At 35.6% G+C, this 16,624-nt stretch overlaps 1 protein-coding gene and 1 long non-coding RNA gene across 2 annotated transcripts; one reads left to right on the top strand and one right to left on the bottom strand.

Annotated features, from left to right (window-relative positions):
• The first annotated feature begins 12,273 nt into the window (after nt 1-12,273).
• On the top strand, nt 12,274-13,419 carry LOC128000826 (transient receptor potential cation channel subfamily V member 1-like). The gene is made up of 4 exons (XM_052592298.1): nt 12,274-12,667; nt 12,786-12,907; nt 13,088-13,191; nt 13,267-13,419. Exons 1-4 carry the CDS (start codon nt 12,497-12,499, stop codon nt 13,377-13,379), a joined length of 510 nt encoding a protein of 169 aa, XP_052448258.1. The 5' UTR covers nt 12,274-12,496; the 3' UTR covers nt 13,380-13,419.
• Nucleotides 12,514-13,118, bottom strand: LOC128000842 (uncharacterized). The gene is made up of 3 exons (XR_008173621.1): nt 13,041-13,118; nt 12,800-12,942; nt 12,514-12,661 (listed from the first exon to the last, which is right to left on the bottom strand). It is a non-coding gene; the product is annotated as an uncharacterized LOC128000842 (long non-coding RNA).
• Nucleotides 13,420-16,624: the final 3,205 nt, after the last annotated feature.

The following is a 16,624-nucleotide window of genomic DNA, read 5'->3' as shown; positions in this document are numbered from 1 at the left end:
AAAGGACTGGACTGCTGCTGAGCGGTCCAAAGTTATGTTCTCTGATGAAATTACATTTTGCATTTCCTTTGGAAATCAGGGTCCCAGAGTCTGGAGAAAGAGAGGAGAGGCACACAATCCACGTTGCTTGAGGTCCAGTGTAAAGTCTCCACAGTCAGTGATGGTTTGGGGTGCAATGTCATCTGTTGGTGTTGGTCCACTGTGTTTTCTGAGGTCCAAGGTCAACGCAGCCATATACCAGGAAGTTTTAGAGAACTTCATGCTTCCTGCTGCTGACCAACTTTATGGAGATGCAGATTTCATTTCCCAACAGGATTTGGCACCTGCACACAGTGTCAAAGCTACAAGTACCTGGTTTAAGGACCATGGTATCCCTGTTATTAATTGGCCAGCAAACTCGCCTGACCTTAACCCCATAGACAATCCATGGGGTATTGTGAAGAGGGAGATGCGATATGCCAGACCCAAGAATACAGAAGAGCTGAAGGCCGCTATCTGAGCAACCTGGGCTCTCATAACACCTGAGCAGTGCCACAGACTGATCGACTCCATGCCACGCTGCATTGCTGCAGTAATTCAGACAAAAGGAGCCCCAACTAAGTATTGAGTGCTGTACATGCTCATACTTTTCATTTTTATACTTTTCAATTAGCCAAGATTTCCAAAAATCCTTTCTTTGTATTGCTCTTAATTTATATTCTAATTTTCTGAGATAATGAATTTCGGATTTTCCTTAGTTTTCAGTTATAATCATCAAAATTAAAAGAAATAAAAATGTGAAATATATCAGTCTGTGTGTAATGAATGAATATAATAAACAAGTTTCACTTTTTGAATGGAATTAGTGAAATAAATCAACTTTTCGATGATATTCTAATTATATGACCAGCACCTGTTTAAGCTTTGCAAAGTTGTTGTGAATGATATATCTTGTGAAACATACAAATAAATTCTGAATAAAATTCAATGAACTATGCAAAATTGTAAAGCAGATTTGTGTATTCTGGATGTTTAAATCCATGGCCAGAGTCAGTTATACTGTGGCTGCCTGTGTGAAATAATTAGTAGACTCCTGGATGAAAGAATTTATAAATGTATTAATATTTTAAAATCAAGCGTGACCTTTTTATATTGTAGGGTGATCGTTTATGCTTTAAAATGGAAACATTCCACTTCCTGCAGGTGACGGAAAAGATGTTGACTCAGCAGTTTGAGTTGCCATGGTGTTTAAAGACCAAACATAAGATACAACACTCTGAGACATCTGACCTAAAGGCCCGCATTAAGACCTTACTGGGCCCTGGTGCTATGACTTACTGCAGGGCCCCTATTATAAATAAAATATAGCTATATATCGCTTTAAATAGGATTTTTACCCTATCAAAATTTTGATGCATTGAAATGTTGTAATTCTTGTTAACTATTTCAGTATGTAAAAAAATAAATAAAATAGCATAAGTAAAAACAGCCACAAGAAATTACAAAAATAGACCTACTTGAAACACTTGTAGAAATTATATTGTATGAAATAAATGTACAAATAAACTGAATAGTCTTCACTGTCTAAATTCAATATACATTCAGTTAATCTACTCCACTACCAATCACGGGCCCTCTCCTTGTGCGGGCCTGGGGCTTCAGCCTCACCTATCCCAATGGTTAATGTGGCCCTGCTGACCTACTAAGTTGGTATGGTTATTTTTCTGTATTCAAATGTAGGAAATTATCACACTTTGTAATTAGGTGTATTTTAATTTTTTTATATACTGTATCATTCATCAATTATAATCATATTTAATTTTATATTTAATATAATATATATATATTTTACAATTTAATACTATATCTGTCACGATGTGGGTTGGATGAAGCGCACAGCAAAGGGGTAATCCAAAGGCGAGTCTTCATTAATCCAAGAGTTTAACACAGAATAACATATATAGGAGATAAACATTAGTGATGGGACAATTGATACAGAGGCTCCGATGCAGTTTTCAAAGCACTATTGTATCACACACTGTGCAGATGCTTGAACCGAAATGAAATCACTGTGTGATTAATAACGTTTGAAGCTTCAAACGCCATGCAGTGTTGAAAGATCGGGACAGCTGGTTTGAAAAAATTGGTGCTTCGCATGGCTCATGTGTTTGACTTTACAGTGATTTGGTTGTGTGTGTGTGTGTGTGTGTTTGTACACTACTTTGGGATTCAGCAGAAGAGAATGCACGTGACACCTCTATTGCATTTTATCATGTTCTATAGACCCTGAACAGCTTGCCCAAAATATTTTTTCTACTACTCACATCGGTTATTAATTATAAATCACACACTTGTATATTTTATATTATTGATCAATATGTGAATCCGATGACTGGACTACACCTGACATGAGTTGGCACAGATTAAAAACCTTTTTAAACCAACCTCTGCTCCACCATGTTTTGTGAGATATGGTGAAGAAACATAAAAAATCTGACCACCAGATATAGCTAAGGCACATGGTGTTAAAAGCTTCGCGTGATGAACCATTTTCCAGCACAATTTCATGAAAGCCTTAAATGATTCAGAAAGCCTCGTTTACCCATCATTAATAAACACCATAACATAAATTTAAAGCAAACGGGGAAAACACTGGGTATATAAACACATGGAACGTGATTAAGAACTGAAACAGGTGGAGAACTAAATCAAAACAGATGAACAGAAAAGACTAATCAGGGAACAATAGAAAATGGTGAAGGCAGAATGAACAGAAACGCAGGGAATTAAAAAAAAAATATCTCCCACACCATTACAGCCTGAAGCGCTGAGACAAGGCAGGATGGCTCCATTCTTTCATGTTCTTCAAATTCTGACCCTACCATCTGAATGCAGCAGAAATTGAGACTCTTCAGACCAGGCAATGTTTTTCATCATCTTTTGTCCAATTTTGGTGAGCCTGTGTAAATTGTAGGCTCTGTTTCCTGTTCTTAGCTGACAGGAGCAGCACCCGGTGTGCTCTTCTGCTTCAGGCTTCGACGTGTTGTGCGTTCAGAGATGCTCTTCTGCATACATTGGTTGTAACAAGGTGTTATTTGAGTTACTGTTGCCTTTCTATCATCTCTAACCAGTCTGCCCATTCTCCTCTGACCTCGGACATCATCAAGGCATTTTCATCCTGCTGCTCACTGGATATTTTCTCTTTTTTTTGGACCATTCTCTGTAAACCCTAGAGATGGTCGTGCCTGTAAATCCCAGCAGATCAGCAGTTTTTGAAATACTAATTTCACCTCATTCTGATACTCGGATTGAACTCCAGCAAGTCGTCTTCACCACACCTAGATGCCTAAATGCATTGAGTTGCTGATTAGCAATTTTTGTTACCAAGCGATTGAACAGGTGTAGCTAATAATGTGGTCGGTGAGTGTACATATATAGGTGTAATTATATATATATATATATATATATATATATATATATATATGTATATGTATATGTGTGTGTGTGTCATTATAACTATTGTTATTGAGTGCAATACAAAACAATTGTGTTGTAAAATGCAAAACAATATATATATTTTAAGAATATTTCTGAATTCCATTAAATTACTGAACAAAGCCTTGAAATTACAACACATACTGTTTAAAATGTTCAGTTGCATTTGTTAATGTTATTATGTATATGTTTATATTCTAAATGTTAATAAACAGTTGGAATATATCAACATTTCATGCAGTTTTTATGGTCATTCTTTTGTCATAATTGAGCTTATGTGCTATATTTCATGTGCTGCAGATTTCTGGAATTTCTGTTTGTTTCTAAAGAGGAAAAGGAGGTACAGATCGGCTTCACCTCCAAGGAGCAGATTCTTAACCAGATGTGCACCAAGTTTAGCACCAAGCTTGATGAGTTTTAGTGTATTGTGAGCAGATGATATAAATAAGCTACAGGGCGTGGACATGGCAAAACATACGTAACAACATACTCAAAAAATCAATTCAATTCGCCTTTCTGTAAGGCTCTCGGCAACCTCAGATCATCTTGAGAGAGAGAGAGAGAGCAAGTTATCGTGCTAAAGCAATCAAGCTCATCAATACTGGATACTTCATCTAAAAGATTAAAAAACTGAAATTAATTGGTGAGTACAAATGTTTCTACACTTTACTTTATGAAGTATACAACATTTAAATTAAAGTCAGATTTTGCTAAAACCTGTAAAGGATTTTTTTATTTTTTGCTGCCAAATGCCTTAGGTTTATTTATATTTTTTAATTATACATTTTTACTTTAGTCCATATTTGTCCAGATCAGTTCATGTTTGTCTCTTTGAAAACAGACAATAACGTTTGACTGTTTTTGCTCAAGGCACCACATGCGGAGTAAGAGCTACATCTCATAATCTAGCGAGTGAGATGATATAAAGATGGTGTCTGTGTAATGTACAGTTTCTGCTGTAATGTTATCTGAACCCATTTACAGAGAGTCCAAGTCATAATATGTTACTAAAAAAGACTATATAGCATCTTGAAATTGCATATTAGGTCATAATCTAGCGTGAAACAACATTAACTGATATAATTTGTCCATCAAATATCTGTTCGCCTCTTTAACAAGCTGAGCTGCCTCACCCTTCGAGGACTCTGCTTTCACATACAGACTGAATATACTCACTTCTGTTCCTGATTGAAATATATCCTTGACACCCTTTCTTTAATTTGATATGCACATTACAGGTTAATCCTTGTTTTAATGTCTGTTTTATGGTTATCTATTGTTTATAGTGTGTGTTGAAATCATACTGATGTAATTAATGATGCTAACTGGTGTTAGAATGTCACATTTATCTATAAAAGCAAAATCTGTGATTCAGCTTTGTGAGAAAAATGTCACAAGATATATCACATGTATGCTAAGAAACTTATTTTCCTCTCAGGTCAATTTAGAGAATGTAATTCTATATGAAGTAATTTACAAAGAGGCTAAAATATAATAATCTACAGTACAGAATATCCAGTGCATTAGTAACTGCATTTCGTTAGAAATGCATTTTTCATGCATTCTCAGGGAAAGTTTTCCTTAGATGGGACAATCATGCCCATTCCTTGGGTGGGATCATATAGCTTGTAACAGGGTCACTGTGATTTTGCCAAGTAAGACAAAGATATTTTATGCTATAGAGGACGCAAGGACTCAGTATTTTATTTTCATTTTTATTTATTATTTTATAAAAATGCATGAATAGACAAGTAAAGGCAAAAATGATGGGATTAAAAAAATAAAAAATCACAAATCAATTAAATACCAAATTTTATACCAAAATTTGTATAAAGATGATTCGTAAAATATATAACAGGATGATTTGATATACAGTTTTTCTTTTATGCAACATGTGTAAAATGGCCAATAAAGGTTTTCACATTATTGTATATCTATACACTGTATCTAATTTGTATATTAATTGGGGCAACATGTAATGAAAAAAGAAGTGTGTAATAATGGGAGTAATAATTGGCAAGATTTTTATAGTAATATCTAATATTTCATAGGAATATTAATATATAATTTATTTTTCCAAAATGCGTAATAAACATGCTTTTAGTCATGATGTCCTCCTCTAGAGTGGACATGTAAGAAATCAATGTCTAGTTAAATATTTTTAGTTCTAGCAATGAAATACACATACACTTAAGCCCTATATATAAAACAACAGTAGTTCTGCATTTGCTTCCACTTCATGTCACAGACATGTTCATGTCTAGTTGGATAATTTGTGACTTCTTCCTCTTTTAACAGTTTTAAAACAAGAAGAAAATGTGATGATCCATTATAACACTCCAGCAGCTTCTACTCTTACAAAAGCAGCTTTTAGTCTACATTATATTCAATTCAATTCAACTGATGTTTATTTCTATATTTCAGTAGTCAGAGCACTCACTGATCAGGAAGTGGCCATTTTAAGTGAAATCCTTCTAGTGCACTTGGAATGTTAATTCCCTGAAAAATCCCACAATGCACCACGAAAACTAGGGAGCAGCAAGGCTATGGCCGCTTACCACAAATGACATCACATTTCTGAAGTGCAAATCATAAACCACACATGCTGTTTTGCTAAATATAATTTTCTGGCGACAGGACATCTGAAAAGACAACCCCCCCTTTTTTAGTAAATATCAGCATAAACACACATCACTAGACAAGTAATGAACACATCTATTTAACATTTCTAAATAATAATGTGAAATGTTGTTAGGACACATTACAGTACGATTTGTTTAAAGAGAATAAAAATAATATCAAAAAAGAATGGACCTGTCTGTTGTTGATTCTACAATGTTGTCCACTGACGTTGTATGCAGTTACGTCACCGGAAATTAAGTAATCACTGTCCCAATGTGTAATGATCAAGAGTCCTTACCAGTGATGCTTTGTACACACAATACACTGATTCAAACCCTCTTAAGCTAAGGAGCTGATTGAGATTTACTCATGAGTGAATTATCATCAGTGTACAACTCCTAATTTTAAAGCTAGCTAGTGTCAGAATGTCCCATTCATGTATAAAAGTAAAATTTTTGTCAAACTCCCATTTCCTAGACCTTATTTGTATGAAATGGAAACCTAATGTCTTGTTTCTCTGAATGATATTACTTATACACTGTTTACAGGCTTTAATTTGTGCTGTATGAATAAGAAAACAGCACTATGAGTACATCAGAAGACAGCAGCCCCACATTCTTCCTGGAGACCGATGACCTGACAGACGAGGAAAGGTCAAAGTTCAAACAGGTGAAGAAAGGCACCTCAAAGGACAAGAGACCCATGGATTCTGATTACCTGGAGGAGACAGATGAGTCTGCACACACAATTAAATTTAACCTAAACTTTGACAGGTAAGCAGGCCTCCTTTAACCACACCGGAGTGTATGAAAAACACAGTGTGAGAAATCCTTACTTTATCAGACACATTCTACACACAGGGGAATCAGAAATGTGAAAGAGGAACCAGCTCAGCAGGACAGAGAGAGGTTTACACTCAAGAGGCTGTTTGATGCCGTGTCCAGTGGGAATGTGTCTAAACTGCAGGGTTTACACGAGTACCTGCACAAAAACATGAAACGGCTCACCGACTCTGAGTGTAATTCTATTCAAGAACAAATACACCACAGTTCCATTCAAACGTTTGGGGTGGTAAGATTTTTGGAATAAGTTAGTTATGTTCACCAAGGCTGCATTCATTTGATCAAAAATACAGTGAAAACACTAATACAGTGAATTATTATTACAATTTAAAATAACTGCTCTATATATTTTAAAATGTGATTTATTCCTGTGATGCAAAGCTGAATTTTCAGCAGCCATTTCTGCAGTCTTCAGTGTCACATGCTCCTTCAGAAATCCTTCTAATATACTGATTTAAAACTCACGATGCAAATAAAGTAAAGCATCACTTTTGATCAATTTATTGTGCCCGTGCTGAATTAAAAAAAACCTACCCCAAATTTCTGAATGGTATACGATACGAAGAATGCACATAAGAGCACTGTGAACTCATGACCGATATTCATTATATAATGAAACAACTGTTTTATAACTTTTTTAGATAAGTCCAATGGAAAGACAGCTCTGCTGAAAGCACTTTTAAATTTGAAGGAAGGCGAGAATGACACTATTGAACTTCTGCTGGAAATTGCAGAGAAAACGGGAGATTTAAACAATTTAGTCAATGCTGCCTACACAGACATTTACTACAAAGGTCAGACACAGCTTCATTTTACATAATATTTTAATTAGTCTAATTATTCTTATCAGATCTAGTTTTATATTAACTAACATTAGTGATTTATTTTTCATAAATCAACAGAATATTGATCATATTTTATTTGGCTGTCCAACCCATCCATTTTGCAATGTTATCAACTGATCTCTTTGAGACAGGTCAGACAGCTCTCCATGTTGCAATTGAAAGGAGGAGCGCAAAATTTGTAAAGATGCTTGTTGAAAAAGGGGCTGATGTCCATGCTAAGGCCTGTGGGAAATTCTTTCAGCCCAATCAAGAAGCATGCTTCTATTTTGGTAGGTCTATTGATATGATTAAACTTTTGTAATATGGATATAATATAAAAAATCTACATTTAAAATTCTACTTAATGACTTGTTACTGACCCACATTTGTGGGAACCGAGGCTTATCTGTATCTTTTACATCTTTTGTCCACAGGTGAGCTGCCCTTGTCTCTGGCCGCTTGCACTAATCAGCCGGACATCGTTGACTTCCTTATGGACAATCCTTACAAGAGGGTGGATGTCGGGAACAGGGACTCTCATGGAAACACAGTGCTTCACGCACTAGTATCCATAGCTGATAACAGTCCTGAAAACACAGAGTTCGTCATTGCCATGTATGACCACATCTTATTGAAAGCCGACCAACTTCACCCAGAGATCAAGCTGGAGGAAATCAAAAATAACAAAGGACTCACTCCACTCACACTAGCTGCCAAGACAGGAAAAGTGGTGGTAAACCTTCTTTTTTCTGGTGTTTACTGATTTTTGAATGTTTGTTTTGAATGTATTTATTTAAAGCGGTGATTCGTTTGAAGCAGGGTGTATTTCTTTAAGTGCCAGTTCTGTATTCTATTCTGTTTTTGGATGTTCCTGATTTTGTGTGGATGTTTAGTCCCCATGTGGGGAGAAACAGTTTCTGTTTCTGAAGTCTTGACTATCTCTCTGTCTCTCTATCTCTCTGTCTCTCTCTCTCTCTCTCTCTCTCTCTCTCTATATATATATATATAGACATAATTATACAAAAGCTTCCACAGGTAAGCGTACCCTAAAAGAGTGACAGAAAGAAACAATGACACACATGATTTGGTTTTGTATGTGTACGTTTTTATTTTAATTTTTTTTATTGTATGTTTTAGCCGTGATGCCCATCCACTTGCATTATATGACTAATAGACTGAAACAGTTTTAGTTAAATATCTCAGTTTGTGTTCTACTGACAAAACAATTTCACCAACATCTTGGATGAAGCAGATAAACATCAAATTTTCATTTTTGGGTGAACTATCCCTTTAAGTGGGAGCCCACGACCCCTGTCATCAAAGCATCCAAATGTGCAACACACACTTACAACACAAAACACCATTAATAAGGTGAAATGTGTACATACTCTCTGTCTTTTAGCAGATTTACCAATTGATGTAGTTTCTATTCATGCTGGCCAAATATGAACAATAGGTAAAATCTTGATTTGAGTGGGGCTGAGGGCCACTGCTGGAAATATTTGAGTGGCTTCTCCCATAACAGATGTCTCACTCCAATCTTTCGTTAAGCCTATAACTTGGAGCTGAGCCCTGGTCATAACCTTTACTTGAACCTAAACTCTTTATTCATTGTATTGCTTTTGTTCTAGAATTTAGCTGATGCTGTTGTTGGCTTGGCTGATTACTAAAATCAGTGCACTGCCAAAATAAAAGACACTAAATATAATTTGTCAATCTTTTTAAAAATTTGCATAGGTTGTTAAGAACCTGTATTAAATCATTCAGATTTCATTATTCATTTGTCAAATAGCTGTTAAAGCACATCGTGCAGCGGGAGTTTAAGGGGTGCAAACATCTGTCACGGAAGATCACGGAGTGGGCTTATGGTCCAGTGTGCTCGTCTCTGTATGACCTCTCCTCTCTCGACACCTATGAGAAGAACTCTGCGCTGGAGATAATCGTTTATGGCAGTGAGATTCCTGTGAGATAACATGCTGTTTACTTGGCATTAAATGCATAATTAGATTTGACTACTTCATTAAAGTAGAATGTTTCATTATGAAGAAGCGTAATTGATTTAAATAAAAGCTGTTAATAACAACATCTTTTTTTCATCTGATTTCAGAATCGGCTCGAGATGCTCAATATTGAGCCATTTAACAGACTAATTAAAGAGAAGTGGGAGAGATTTGCGAAACGGATGTTCTTGTTCAATTTTATAGTTTATGTAATCTACCTTTTCATCCTCACTGCTGTAGCTTATCACCACAAAGAAGGGAAGGACTTGACAAACAACCAAGTAGGTATACAGATAGTGTTGCCAGAAAAGCTCACCAAAACCCACCCGATCCATAAAAAAAACACCCAAACTTTAATTGGCATAACAATGTGATAATTATATTGCCTTGACAATCACAAGGACCATTTTTAACTCCCCACATGGAAAGAACCTATATGTGGATATTTGCGTATATATGAAATCTATATGCAGTGTATATGCACATATATGCTGCAAATATGCATATATGATAATATATATGCTGCATATATGCATATATATGCCACATATAGGCAAAATTGAGGTGCATATATGTGCATATACAGGAAATATAGGTTTCCTGTATTGCTTCTTCATATCCACATATAAGCCCTATACATACATGATATGTCTTCTATATAGCTAATGGCAGGATATGGTCATTTTGTAGCTCATATCCCATTTTTGACTGTCATACATGATGCCTAGCTCATATTTTCTATTATTATGGCAAAAACTAAGAATTAACGGAAAAAATTATGCAAGAACGTATGTATGTGCAAACATGTGAAATTGGTATCACATGTAATTGATATGTTATAGAATTTAACTATGGCAATATATTAACATGATATACAGAACCGGACAGTAACGGAGTACATTTACTTGAGCATACAGTACAGTACTTAAGTACAATTTTGAGGGATCTGTACTTTACTCTAGTATCATTTTTGGGGAGTACTCATGACTTTACTCACTTACATTTGAGAGGCAAATATTGTACTCTCTTTACTCCGCTACATTTCTATCCATAACCGTAAGTACCCGTTACTTCTTCTTTCCCTCGTCTCAAGAAATATCCGCGTCCACATGAAACCGATGTAGTATACATTCCAGACCAACATGTGGGGCTGTAATTCTACAGATTATATATATATATATATATATATATATATATATATATATATATATATATATATATATATATATAGGCTATATGGAAAATATGCATACTGACATGACAGTGTCTGATTGAAACCTTATGCTTAAATGTGTCTTTGTGCTTGCATACTTAGAATGTTTTATTAATTAATCCCCACACTTTTCTTTCAGCCTCTAAAGCCTCCACATCTTTATAGAAAAGATAGCAAAGGCTATCTGCTGCAGATAGGACACATCATAACTACCACAGGAGCACTTTACTTCTTTATTAGAGGGGTATGTATCTAATGCTGTATATATACTTTCATATTCAAAATGATTGTCGCCCTTTTTTTACCGAAATTGAATTGCCTTATGTTTTAAGTTAACAGATATGTTAAGAAAGCGTCCAAGATATCAATCCCTGATCATAGATGGATACACCGATCAGCTTTTGTGAGTGCGTTCACTCTCAAATATTGATTTAAGTATTACTTTACAAATACAGATCACTTGAAATTGTTCTTTGTCAATAATTATACTAGTTAGGGTTTAAACTGATCACATTCCTGAGTTTCTGAAATCACTGTATATACTCTCTATATCTACATCACACAGCTAAATTGCACTAATAAAATCTTTATTCCAAAATTAGTAATCATTAAGTGTATACGTTCACTGTTTAATCCTAATAAGACTTTTTATGCATCAGTTTTCTGCAGGCCGTGCTCTTTCTGGCGTGTGCACTACTGTACTTCTTTGGTCAGGATGAATATGTGGCCTGTCTAGTTCTGTGTCTTGCCTTGAGCTGGGTAAATCTACTCTACTTCTCCAGAGGGTCCAAAAATATGGGAATCTACAGGGTCATGATACAAAAGGTGAGTGATAATTGTCTTTCTTATTCATCATGATTTCCTCTGGCATTCAGATTAGAGTATTAAGTAAAATGTGGTTTGTGTAGCATTATAGAAAGATGCTATGCAACACATTTAATTTCTTATTGTGGTATACACTATGGTCTGTACAGTTCAGGCTTTTTACTTCATGCGTGTACAACACACTCTCACAGTCTTTAATTATTGTCAGATGTTTGTTGGAGAAATTTGTCGATTCCTTGTCGTGTACATGGTCTTCCTCATTGGGTTCTCTGCAGGTATATTTGCATACATTCATGAAGGTCCTTGACTCTTTTGTTACAATTTATTTCCTTTTGATCACAATGCAACAAACAATTCCCAATTACATTACTGCTCAAATGTTTGGGTCAGTAGGATTTTTCTTTTTTTTAAAGAAATTAATGCTTTTATTCAGCAGTAATGCATTAGGTTGATCAAAAGTGACCCACACACACACACACACACACACACGTTCTTTTGAATTTCCTATTGCTCAAAGAATTCCTCAGTTGTTAATGATTTGTTTCTTATTCAACAGCTGTGGTTACACTCCTTAATGATAGCGTACCCAAGGGACGATCTTTATTTGTTCCCATTACTGGAAATGAAAACTGTAAGAAGCCCTCATTCAAGAGCATCTACTACACCACTCTGCAGTTATTCAAGTTTACGATAGGCATGGGAGATCTGGAGTTCACCGATCAGTTTCAGTATATAGAGGTCTTCTATGTGCTGCTAATATTGTATATAGTGATGACTTACATTTTGATGCTGAACATGGTGATCGCTCTGATGAATCAAAGAGTGGAGGAGATGTCTGTAGAGAGCACCAGCATCTGGAAACTACAGGTGAAATCAAAGGCGAAGTTAAAGCTGTCTATGCATTTCTGCAATAAACATACACTTGAAATCCTTTAGCTGATTCAGTGGGAAAATAGCTGTAATGGTTTGCCATTTTTATTCACAGCGTGCAATCACCACCTTGGACATGGAGTGGATTCTTCCCCGCTGTCTGAAGACAAAGCTGCGCTCCGGGGAAGAGAAGGATCTAGGCGGGGAGCAGGAGCCTGATCGACGCTGGTGCTTCAGGTGACCCCACTGGCTTCCACCCGAAACCACAAGATCTAAACACAAGTCTCCTTTTTAAAAATGGATGATTCATTTAGAAAAGTGGATATTAGCATGCAAACACAAACATTATCAATAACTATGCACACTTAACCTGTATTGATCTGATTACTGTCAATGCATGTGTCCTCTTTCTTTCAGTGTGGAGGAAGTCAACTGGAACCTGTGGAACAGAAACCTTGGTGTAGTTACCGAGGATCCTGGGAAATGTATACCTGTACCATCCCCAACTAAACTTCAGAGAGGTAGTCAATGTTTAACAAACGTTTCTATGTGTGTGTTATTTTAATCTTACATCATATCGTTTGTATTGGTTATAGAGTCGAGCCGGCGTGGACTCCTGCAAACGTTCAGTAAACGGTGGACGCCGAGACCAAAACGCAAAGATGTACAGGAGCTGAGTCCTCTAGCAGAGGCCTCTAGCTCCGTATAATAATGCCTTTATAATCTGTTATCTTTTGCAATGTCAGTCCAACTGGTGTAGGTACACTTACATATTATGACTGGTTTAAGCTGCGTTTAAAAAAACATATGCACCTCAAGGGTCATTTCTTTTATGCATCATGTTTTTTAAATGTAAAATACAAGTAAAAAATTAAAATTAAATGTAAAAGTAGTATAAAAACATTATATGCATGTTGTCATTTAAAAAAGCATTTAGATAAAATATACATAGCTAATTTCATATGTGTGTGTGAAAATATGAAATATATATATATTTATATTTATATTTATATATAATTTACACTGTGCCAGGAAAAAGAAAAGAATGAAAATTAAGAGCTGAAGATCAAAGTCCTTTTAGGGAAGTCGTGGCACTCTGCCACCATCTTGGCAACGCCTCCGGGCAGCTATTTCAGACTAACAAGACCAGGCTCCTATCTAAATTAATGGGCATAGAGTCAGAACTGCACTTTCACTGGTCACGGGACATAAATATTGCATGTATGGAAACAGCAGTGAAATATGATAAAAATTGATGAAAATTTTCGATGACTTTGCCCCAAAATAAGGTTTAAAATGCCTTTTCCCCCACAGGTTATACTTTTACTACGCATGCGCAAGGGTTCCTCAACTGTGCACATACGTTAGTGGAACCAGATGATAGGCTTCAATGTTTCCCCGCTTGACTGTTAAAAGCAGATGATTGGCTTTCCAGTGGGAGGGGCGGGACATGTGCATACAACCGCCATCTTTGCCGTTACAGGTGTTCCCATAGACGGGTGTTCCTTATATAGTTGTATTGATGATTGAGGAAGTGGAATGTCTCTTATAAATTGTCTCTGTGAAGACTAGTTAAAATGAGGATTTGAACTATTTGAATCATCTTTTGAAATTTTGATCATAGGCTACTGATGTTTTTAGCTTTAGCAAACAAGATGTTTCTGACATAAACCAATATCACAAAAACAAAATTAGTCTCAGAATCATATTGATGAGATTTTGATCGGAAAACTAAGAATAGTTGGTAATTGTGTGTCCACTAAAAGTCAAGTTAATTTATTCCGCGATGCCGGAAAGCTGAACTGAGTGGCTGGTTACTTGTGCGCCGTGTTCGGTCTCTTAAAGTGACCGCGCCTAATTTACTAGCTCTGCTGTCAGTCTTTAATGTTAATCCAAGAAAATGAAAGATGGATTTGGATGGGCAAAGACAGTTCATAAACAGCGCTGTATTTAATCAAATCAAAGTTAAAAATTCAGCAGGATGAGCTCAAGGGAGTTAAAGTCCAAAAATTAAAACTGCACGCTTGAAAAGTCCAAAATTAGTCACGGCAAACAGAAGGACAGCAGGAGAGCAGCCGAAGCCAAAACATGCATTCGCTCAACTGGAAATGTCAATGGGTCAACACTAAATAATTAAAATAAATAACAGTAGCCTACGTTACATTCACCTCGATATTCACTCAATTGTTATAATGCAAAACTAATATGATTTCCATAGTTAAAATATGGATATTATAAATTGTGTTTAATCTTTTATTCATTACATTAACACAAACACCCAAAACACAAAAATGCCACAAGGAGGCTACCTATTATTATTATTGTTAATTTTTACATTTAAAAACACTAAAAACTCAACATTTAATGTCTCTTAAACTTTTCTATATACCAGGATACAAACAAAAAAGAGTTGAGACATAACAATGTCGTCAAAATGCATTGCATAATGAGAATGACCCCAGACACCTTCTGTTTGCATAACTGTACAAAGCTTGAATGTTGGCTGTAGACATCTTTTCCTTCAGGACATTTATAGGCTGTTCTCGATGATAATGAGGTATTGGAATCATGTGATATATTTGCATATTCAGTTTACTTTTAATGCATAACAATGTAACTAATGAAAGATCATCTTGGACCGGTCTTGTGTAGCCAGACTGACTCTGGGAATCATGACAGCTTTCATTGGCCAAGGCCCGGCCATGAGGCTGTTTGACCGTTTCCACGTTTCGTGTGGAAATGTGGCCACAATAAGTGTGTAAAATTATCGGACGTATTTTAAAGATTCTCTGCCGCAAACTTTAAATATTTCACATACTTTTGAAATCAAGCGTTTAGTTGATCCTGATATAGTTTGTTGTCAGAGTTGTAAACACAGCGGCTTTCTTCTTCTGTGAGGGGGTTTGGCGCCACGGTATCTTTATTTCCATGCAGTTCGTTAAAGAACTCGACACACACGTCTCGCGGGAATCCTGTAGAATTCAACCAATCCGATGACGACTTCGACACTCCTGAAGTGTTTACACTTTTGTGTTCCATATGCATCAGATGTTTAGCCAAAGGTCCGTGGGCGTGACGTCTGAGATGCTTGGACTGATTTCAGGGGCAAAAGACCAAAGCGTTATTAAACTGTTGGTTACAACACAATCTCTCTGTTTACGGTCGTGTCCTATTATGTAAAGCAGAAGGCTTATCTCGATTTGTCTATCCCTCCCTATCTTTATATGTTAAAGACTCTTATTCTAAAGATATCAATAATCTGTTATTTTAATCTAATTATTTTATTTGGAAAAACAAATCCCAAAGACTAAAGAAAATGGTTCTTACTAATAAGAAAGCTGAATGGGAAATACTTTATTTTGAAGTTGTTAATAGAACTTTTAAAGTCTTTAAAAAATGTTTCTGTCAACTTGTGACTTTAATATTTCTAAACTCCCTCTTAAATTGTCAAAATTCCACCAGCAAGTGCTTTTAGCCTGGAAAAATTGCTACTCACATAATTTCTCTCCTCACACTACCTTCATTTGGAATAATATCAATATAATGATTGCCAATAGATCTTTATTTTTAATAAATATTTAAATATTATTATTTATTTATTATAGGGATATTAATTATCTTATGAATATGTTTGATAATTATGGGAATATTTTAACTTTCGAACAATTCATGTGAATGCACAATTTCCCTGTGCTTTTTAAGGAATCTAATTTGGTCATTAAAGGTATTCCTCCTAATCATGTTCATCTGGTTAAAAGTCATATTCACTACAACTAATGACAAAACCAAAATTAATTTTAAAACGGTCTTGAACTGATTGTTAAAAAATTCAATAACACATATTTATACTGTTTTCCAGTATAGGATTTTTTTTTTTGGAACTCTGTTATTGATAATATTAATTGGAAGACTGCTTGGTTGCTCCCTTTTAAATATTGTATCAATAACAAAATT

The sequence above is a fragment of the Carassius gibelio genome, chromosome A5 (genome assembly GCF_023724105.1).
Source record: "Carassius gibelio isolate Cgi1373 ecotype wild population from Czech Republic chromosome A5, carGib1.2-hapl.c, whole genome shotgun sequence".
Taxonomy (NCBI): Eukaryota; Metazoa; Chordata; class Actinopteri; order Cypriniformes; family Cyprinidae; genus Carassius; species Carassius gibelio.
The sequence above is the reverse complement of the archived record's forward strand: the minus strand, read 5'-3'. Positions and strand labels throughout refer to the sequence as shown.